Raw genomic sequence first — 9,296 nt, 5'->3', positions numbered from 1 at the left:
CATTAACTCGACATACCTGGGGTGGTCGAGGTGCATGGCGTTGAGCATGGTCATACACTGAACACTCTAGTCGAGACAGCGCACAACAAAAGTGTTTAAAATCGTTGACGAGATATTGAGCATATGGAAGGGCTTTGAATATCCCGAAAGGTGAGATATGGTGACATAAGCTGACCAATTGGACCGGTTCAAGACATTTTACGCTGACATGTGTAGCTATGGACATGTATCCGAAATTGAAACTGAACATTATTCTTATGTTATTGTCCTATGTGATCGGTAAAAGGAGCTTTACAATATCATATAATAATAAAAAGGTTAACTTGTTTTATTTGCCTTACTTGGTATTTGAGATTTTCCATAGAACACTCAGGTATGCGGAATGTTTGGTATTTTATTTGGTACGCAAACTCTCTAAATAGCTTTAATGCACGTTATGTATCAAAATGAGGGATCGTTTAGTACGCAAGTAGGTAGAAATAGGGGCTTATTTGCGTTTGAATTATATGTTTGATCAGTTGTTATTTCTGTTCGTTTAACTGTTCGTTTGTAGCAGAAACGATAACTTAGAGTGAAGAAGACTGATGAATATCCATTTTCAATACCCTAAGGAATTTCATTTTGGAAATATCATCTTTGAAAGAACATAGACTTACACAACAAATATCGACATTTTCTGGAATGGATTTGATTAAAATAATTAAGTACGTGTTGATTCCATAAATATTATCAAATAGTCGTATTTCCTTATTAAAACTTATAACTATAGTACATGACATATCAGTGCATTTTTAATGGAATCAGCCAGTAAAAGTACGACTATGTTACATTTAGTGACATGTTCACGTATAGATACATTGAATCTACCAAAAGGTCTAAGTTTAATTTCTTAATGATCTCATTCATTTGAATTTGTAGGATACTTCACACAAAATGTATCACCATAGAGTTTTACAAAAATAACAATGACATTGAACAGATGTATTGTTAGAAATTTAGTCTTCAGATGACATAAACTAACGAAGCAAAGTTTTCATGTATGCATGTAAATGGTGTTAACACATGCCATTCTATATTATATCGCAAAACCGCTATATATCATGATAAAATGCTTTGAGGAATACGCACTTCCCTCGGAAAAAAAACACCAAAACATTCAAAAAGCACATACATCATTACCATTTCATATTCATTCCAGAAATGGATTAAAACACACAAGATAAAACCTAACCGCCATCGGTGTCCACGGCGACAAAGCCATGTATCACAAACAATGTGGCTACACACGAATAGTTTCAAAAAGGCTTAGTAAAAGTAGAAGGGTCAAGTTTTGTCAGATAAATCTATTTTAAATTATATTGTTTGAACCTGTATCATTAATCAACAAAGAGTATGTTATTATCTTACTGCTTGTGTGCATATTGTTCAATTAATAAAGCAAGGCAGTGGCAATGGATAAAAGCAACATGCTGAAGAGGGCTGCAACTTGTCCGGCTCCAGAAGAATCACTATCACAGTTGACCAGTACATAGATGTTTTGAGTTCCGCTGGCGCCTACACCGCTTGTCGTTGTAGTTGCTGTCATGGTGAAGGTGTAATATACTTGTTTGGCAGAGGATAGAGTCACGAGTTGCTACGGTGATGGCCCCAGTCGTGGTAGAAACTGTGAACGAAGCAAAGTCCGCGGTAACTGAAAAAAAAACAATATTTTTTTTATATAAAGCTATAACTGGTTCACTGCATTAAGTTATCGTATGTATTGTTTTGTCAGCACATTTATTTATGCAATGTTCACATTGTATGAGTGCATAAATGGCTTCAATTTTTAATTAGAAATAATGTCTTGCAATAAATAAAATCATTTCCTCTTTATTCTTATGTGCCTGGTCAACTTATACGAAATACTAACGTAACAGTTAACAAACTTTGTAATGGCCTTTTAAATTGTATATATTCTGAACAGCAACACTATGGACTAGCGTTTTAAGCATTGACTGAAAGAGTTCCAGTCGTTTTATGCAAACGCATAATACAATTGTTAAGAGGTGCTGTTTTTGCCTATGAAAAAAATATGATATTTAATTGGTCCGCTTCATTAAGTTAATATGCCCTTGTTTTTTTAACAAACGGTCAGGCTGCAGGATATAAGCATGCTTACGGGGTGCACCGAACGTTACGGCAGTCTCGTCCGTCGTAATGGTCCCTACGCTGGTACCTGCAAATAATAAAGAAATACACAATATGTGTACATAACGATACGAGTTAAACAGTTCATTTTGCATTGCTATATCGGAAGTTTATGAGTATTTGATAGCCATAAATGAACAACTTAAGACCACTTGTTTGAGTGGTTTGAACGCCGTTACTTTAGTTACAAGAGTTCGCTATTTTTAAGATACTGTTCTTTGAAAATAAATATTATACTTGCGTATGCAGGTGAAATAAAAACGGAAAACATTTCAGTCAGTAAATCATATCAGTTTTGTCTATTATTCAGTATGTCTCTTTAAGTTTAATGTTTACGTCTTAGGGATGATATCATTTTAGTTTAGATATTATTCAATGATTCTTAATATTGATAATTTAGTTTAAGATTTATATCATTTTACAGGTTATTTCAAAATAAATACAAGGGATACCAAGGACTGAAACAAAACTCAAACAGTGTCTGCTTGTGATACGTTTTCATTTGGTAATATCCATTTTAATTTCAACGGGTTTAGTTTGATGAACATAAAAATAAATAGACTTAATTTCAGTATCAGACAGTTTTGAAGTATTATTTACATACCTGCTGCCACCGAAGAAGAGGATAGACAAAAGGCTGTCTTTGTCAACTGAACGGAGTCCGTGATACTCAAGGTGACAGTGGCAGTTCCTGTGTCACCGCCATCGGTAGCACTGAATATAAAAATATCGTTATGAAATGCAAAACAAAGAAGACAACTATATATCCATCACCTTTCAAAACAATACAAATGTATTTTTACATGCTTCTATGTTCATTTTTTATAATGAGTTAAACTATAAAACATATTTATCTCACATTTAAACCCAGCAGTTTGCTTTTAGTTTCTCACACATGATGATTCATTTCTTCAGGTAAAAGATATAGAAACTAGGTCTATATATTATTATTTCACCGAAAGCCTTGACAAGTTATTGAAGGACAATGATGTTTGTGCAATATAATAGATACAAGATCAAGAGATAACAATGATACACCATACATTATGAATTAAAACATAAGTTTTGTCTTAAACTTGTTCATCTAAAAGAAGTACGAAATCCTACTGAGAAAAGTGGATAAATGCTACGAATACTGGTCGAGACCGTGTTTCATTCAATTTAAATTTGAAGGCTTAAAATGATCTCTGTGAACTATATAAACACGACCTTTTTGAATGAGAGGATCCTTTGTATGTTCTAGCATCCGGATTTCGTATGTTTACAATAATACTTTATGGTACAAACGACATATATTCAGTATTTAATAACATCGGAACAATGTTGAAATAGAAAGCATTCTCTTTCGTCAAGGCCAAATTAGGAATATAAATTTCGATGGGTTTTGCTGTTTGTAATATGTTACATAACTTAATAGCAACTGTATATGCTTCGGGTTTAACAAATTACGCACAAGAAAGAAATAAAATTTGAAATATTAATGAATCACAAATGACAAACAACCAGTTTGCGTGTATATAATACACGGTTAAATTGAACGACTAGTATATTTAGAGGGTTGACTCATTCTAAATAAAGGTAACTTTGGTATCAAAGAAATACCAAAAATGCATAATTAGCTCAACATTTAGAGACCTTGTCAGATATCCGGCTTTCTATATTTAACTTGATACATTTGGTAATTGTCTGCAGTTGCTTTACTTAGTTTATCGTGAAACGGGCAACTGAAAAGCAACGTCTAATCGGGACGCTTATTGATCAGTCGGGTAACTATTGGCTTGTTCGACTAGCTGTTTACCGAACACACTTTTTCTACCGTATTTGGTGAATTATACCGTCCAGAATAAAACGAAATGAGTCCTTTTGAACTAATATTTACTATCATTTCCTCGTGGGAGACACTTAAATTAACACTTCCGCTCAAATTGTTTCATGGGAAGGGCTGCGTGACCCAATGTAAATTTAAAAAACAGAATTGGAATTAAAATTGTAGTTCTTATATCTTACAACATTGTTAATTTTGCCTAATGCTTTTAAAAGTTTCGAACAATGTTTGACTATATTCAATACAGGTATACACCTTATTTATGTGAATAAGTGATATGTATATATTCGAATCCCTTCATTTAGTTTATATAGTGACCCGTAATAATTAAGGCAATTAATTAAATATATTGTCAGATCAGCTTATCTAATTCACTTACACGATCTTGAATACGTATGATGGAGTTGTTTCAAAGTCAAAAGAGCTAGCAAGCGTAACTACGCCGGCGGCTGAGATCGTGGCGGTTGCAATGTCACTGGGATTTCCGTCAGTTGTGTCGAACGCATACGTGGCTGTATTCGGCGTCGCCAAGGCGGTAAACAAGGTTCCACCTACAGCTGTAGATTCAGCAATTGAAACTGTCGTTACTCCCATGGGAGCAGTGCCAGTATCTGCGGCACCGGTACCGGCAGCATCAGTAAAAGTCCATGCCGTGATCGTTGCTGCATCTGAAAAAATTCAAACAACTGTGTTTATAATGAACCTTTAACTACTTACTAAAACTGCATTAATGAAAAATATATATTACTGATAATAAGTGTGTAACCGTGAATTTAATCGCAGAATGCGCAAAAATGTTAAATGATTGTTGAATGCTAAAAGATTTACTGTAATCTACTATAGTCCCATAAGGTAGACATACCATGTTTTTTGAATATTAAAACAATATTATTAATTGTGGTCAATCTTATTTGGGAGTAAGAGTGCATCTTTAAACTATTTTGTTTCGTTCAGTTTTTCATATTAAGTAAACTAAAGTGATTTACTGATGTATGACGATCTGTGCTTACTACAATCCATGCTTGTAAACTACACGCTAATTACGTTTATTTTGCGTCTGTTGATAAAACATTTGGTCTTAGAAATACTCTCGTGAAGAAAAACACGCCTGTCTACTACGCACATTTGTCGTTTAATGATCACAAGAAAGAAAACAAGATGATTTGTGTACAGTTAAAAAATTGTAGCCTTATAATAAATAGTTTCTGTTTTAATTAATAGCTGCGAATCCACAAATTCAGTTAAAAAGCGCCAATATATTACTAATGTTTATGTGTTCATAAATCTTTTTTTTTTCATTTCTGTAAAAGGTTTGCCCCTTTAATGCCTCGTAACCATACGGATTAAGAATATTCCGACCACGATTTGGGAAATGAAATGCTATAACATGCATTCGATCCTATTGCTACAATAAAACACTGTCCATTGTTACATATAACCTTTAGCTCGTTAAATGATGTTTTTTTTCAAAATCAAATGTTTAGAATAATTGCTTTATCTCTAAAAGAGTTGCTAGTGGATTAAACTACAAAATCAAATTTTTCTTCCCGCTGTTTTTGTATAATTTATAAGTGAATGTTGATTGCCTTTGCACTAGCCTAATCAAATCACCATCATCTTCAATAAATAATTCTCAATAATATCAAACGCAAACATGTCTTTGTTAAAAAAAGCAATTAAAACACAAGACATCTGCTTCCCTAATTCCAAATACATAATTTCCATCAAACATCATTTGCATATCTCATCTACGTTATTTCTAGAACAGCGTTATGTTCTTGAACTTTTCCGATAAAAAGTTCGTTTAACGTATATAACAAATATTGATAATAAAACATAGTTGGTTGTTTCTCTGTAAGCTAGCATACAAATGGCATGCGAGTCTAAAGTTTGCAACCTGGCGGTCTGGCGGTCAGGCGGATTCATGGCGTGAAGAAGCTACGGCTAGGTAGTGGTATATCGTATTTTATAAATTGAAGCAGTAACTTGAATGTTTGCTTAAAAAAGTTCACTGTAATAATGTTGATGTTGTTTTGCCGAAAACATAATTAAAGAAAATCAAGCAACTTTTATTATGTAAATGGGCAATAAAAGTATCCCTTGACTGAAATGTTTATGAACGCATTGTTGTGTCCATACTGACTATTTAATAAATGCTTTTATTCATCAGTTTTTGTCGAAAAACTGTTATATGACACGTTTACGACAATAAACATGTATTTTTGTCTGTCCGTCTGTCTGACTGCTGATCCAGCTACTGAACTGTAAGAACTGATTAATCAAATAAAAAAAATCAAGTATTTAAAACGTTGATGAGGACTAATAATTAAGTGACTGAAGCATTAGTACGCATTTAACAAGTCAAGCGACTGAAATATTAGTACGCACTATCAATTTCAAAAGCAGCTGAATTGTTAAAACACAGTAGTTAAAACCCAACATAGCTGAATCAGTACACAATTACAAAGTTTAATTGTCTAAAACTTTAACATGTTCAAATATTAAAAAGGAATTCACAATAACGACGGATAACAGAAGACTTTTTGAAAATATCATATTTAGTTTATCCCAAATTTAAAAATAGGATTCCCTAAATAAATTTATTTGCGAAGAGTTTTAAATAATTAGGATTAACAAAGACCCTATGCCAATGCAAACAGTTTATTCGTTATCCTAATGATATTAAAGAAGTTCATTTATAAAGACAAGGCAGATAATTGACAGCTCCTGTATTTCAATGAAGAATTATTTTCAGTCTTGAAAAGAGATATGTGGTCAACTCTCAGCGGGAACAATTGAAATCGGGTGTCTGCATTGTACAAACCTAAGCTGATTTTAATGATTTTCTGGTCGAAACAATACAGTCATTCTGTTGCTTTCCTCCTTCCATTGATTAGATTTTTTTTTGCTCTTCATGAAAATTGCCATGGCATTCAAAATCATTTACATTCCCCTAAGCCCCAGGGCGTTAAAAACAAAACCGTTTTCCCGAACCCTGGGCGTTCAAGATCGCAAAAATTGCACCGACCCCTTTGCGTTCAAAATCGCACATATTTCCACGACATCTGTTTTAAAAACGTTTACAATTCCCCGACCACTAAAGCAATCAAGAACGCATACATTCCCCCGACCTTTAGGGCATTCAAAATGGTAAAAATATCACCTAGACCTAAGGCTTTCAAGATCGCATACATTTTTCCGACACCCAAGGCGTACAAGATCGCATACATTTTTCCGAAACCCAAGGCGTACAAGATCGCATACATTTTCCCAAGACCTAAGGCATACAATATCGCATACATTTCCCCGAGATCTAAGGCATAAACTATCGCATACTTTTCCCCGAGACCTAAGGCATTCAAGTTCGCATACTTTTCCCCAAGACCTAAGGCTTAAAGGATCGTATACATTCCCCCGACCCCTAAGGCATTAAAGATCGCATACATTTCCCCGAGACCTAAGACATACACTATCGCATACATTTTCCCGAGACCTAAGACATTCAAGATAGTATATAATCCCCCGACCCTAGGGCATTCAAGATAACATTCATTTCCCCGAGACCTAAGGCATACACAATCGCATACATTTCCCCGAGACCTAAGGCATACACTATTGCATACATTTCCCCGAGACCTAAGGCATTCAAGACAGTATACATTCCCCCTGACCCCTAGGGCATTCAAGATCGCATACATTTCTCCGAGACCTAAGGCATTCAAGATCGCATACATTTCCCCGAAACCTAAGCAATCAAGATCGCATACATTCACCCAACCCCTAGGGCTTTCAAGATCGCATACATTCCCCCGAGACCTAAGGCATACAATATTGTTTCTATTCCCCTGAACTTTAAGGCGTTCAAGATTGTCGCACATACTCGAATGAATAACAGTCTCTTATATAATTGAATTCATGGGAAGAGAAAAGTAAAATTGACCAGAAATTCAAGGAATTGTCATACCGAATACCAAATGTTCAAATTTCATTCAAAGCATATATATTTTAAGATGAATGTCAGAAAAGAATCCGCCATAAATTTGATATACATTCTGCTAATTTTAGAGTAGGTTAACCCTAAAATACATCATTAAGACTTGAAGCAAAAACAAATTTCTACTAACAGACATACATTGGACACTTACCAGAATGCTTGCTTAAAAAGACAGTCATTATCAAACAAGCGGCAAACATCCTCAAATCCATCTTGATGTTATAAGTACGTTCCTATTTGCAATCAAATCCAAACTAAAACTCACTGCATAGGACAAGGGCTGAGAGCTGCCTTTTATAGAATGGGGTTTCAAAGGGTCTATGGTGATCCAGTCGTCAAAACAAACAGACGGAGTTTACGATAATCTTATTACACGGTTGGTTCCACAAAAACCTTAACTTTTGCGTAAGGGGAAGAATAAACTCGCCAGGGATATCAAATATCCCCTAACTATGACGTAGGCACCACGTCGATATCACATGACTTTTTTGATTTTCGTAACGGGACCGGGCGCATTTGACTTTGTGAAATCAAATAGTTTACGACTACTCTAGTGAACGGATACATTTTATGGCTATCACAGTTGTAACCTAAGGTAAAACGTTTAGATTTGGTTTCAAATAATACTGTCATCGCATTGGTGAAGAATACTGTTCAGGTTTGTCAGGATTACTGCAAACCGAAAGTTTGCATAACAAAATTGTTAAAATGAAAAAAATATGTTTTATATTGTGTTATTTTAGCGAACCAAGTACTAAATGTCAAAAATGTGTTCAGTGCTTTAACTTCAAGTCTGTTTGGTTATCAATAACTAAATGTATGCGTACACAGGGCTGTTGCATGATTGCTGCGTCATTTTTGAAACAACGTTTCGTTTCTTAACTGATATGTAAGTGTGTGCGCTTTTCAGAGAAATACTATGAAACGCAAATTTGAATAATTTATTATAGAAACGTGCATTAAATCATTGCCTGTTTCAGTGAAATTGCGCACACGAACTTACCGTTACTGTTACTTGTTGGGCTAATAGGTGTTAAGCAGTAACGGCGTTACGCTCGTTAAGCTAGTATAAAATATGGTATCACCATGCGCTTTGTTTTTTATGTAAGTCAAAAATCTCTTGTTAACACTTGCTGAAATATTGTGGGAAGTCCGTGAAATTGGCAGCTAAGCAGCTTGACAGCGTGACATTGTGAAGTTTTTACCCAGACACTGTGAAGTTGTCAGCCTTACAGCGTTGGCAGCATGACAGTGTGAACTTGGCAGAATGACAGGGGGAATTTGAAAGAA

The 9,296-nt window shown here is 34.8% G+C and overlaps 1 protein-coding gene across 1 annotated transcript; it reads right to left on the bottom strand.

Moving 5' to 3' along the window:
* Positions 1 to 484: 484 nt before the first annotated feature.
* Positions 485 to 8,359, bottom strand: LOC128241459 (cadherin EGF LAG seven-pass G-type receptor 2-like). Its single transcript, XM_052958390.1, has 5 exons — positions 8,158 to 8,359; positions 4,392 to 4,680; positions 2,792 to 2,901; positions 2,159 to 2,215; positions 485 to 1,690 (listed from the first exon to the last, which is right to left on the bottom strand). Exons 1-5 carry the CDS (start codon positions 8,216 to 8,218, stop codon positions 1,512 to 1,514), a joined length of 696 nt encoding a protein of 231 aa, XP_052814350.1. The 5' UTR covers positions 8,219 to 8,359; the 3' UTR covers positions 485 to 1,511.
* Between the last annotated feature and the right edge of the window lie 937 nt (positions 8,360 to 9,296).

This window comes from Mya arenaria, chromosome 7 (genome assembly GCF_026914265.1).
Source record: "Mya arenaria isolate MELC-2E11 chromosome 7, ASM2691426v1".
NCBI lineage: Eukaryota > Metazoa > Mollusca > Bivalvia > Myida > Myidae > Mya > Mya arenaria.
The sequence above is the reverse complement of the archived record's forward strand: the minus strand, read 5'-3'. Positions and strand labels throughout refer to the sequence as shown.

Coding starts and splice junctions, on each gene's coding strand:
- LOC128241459 (XM_052958390.1), bottom strand. CDS start 8,218: ATGGATTTGAGGATGTTTGCCGCTTGTTTGATAATGACTGTCTTTTTA. Junction 2,216..2,791: donor CTCTTCTTCGGTGGCAGCAG/GTATGTAAATAA, acceptor TATTATTTGCAG/GTACCAGCGTAGGGACCATT. Junction 1,691..2,158: donor CGTAACGTTCGGTGCACCCC/GTAAGCATGCTT, acceptor TTTTTTTTTCAG/TTACCGCGGACTTTGCTTCG.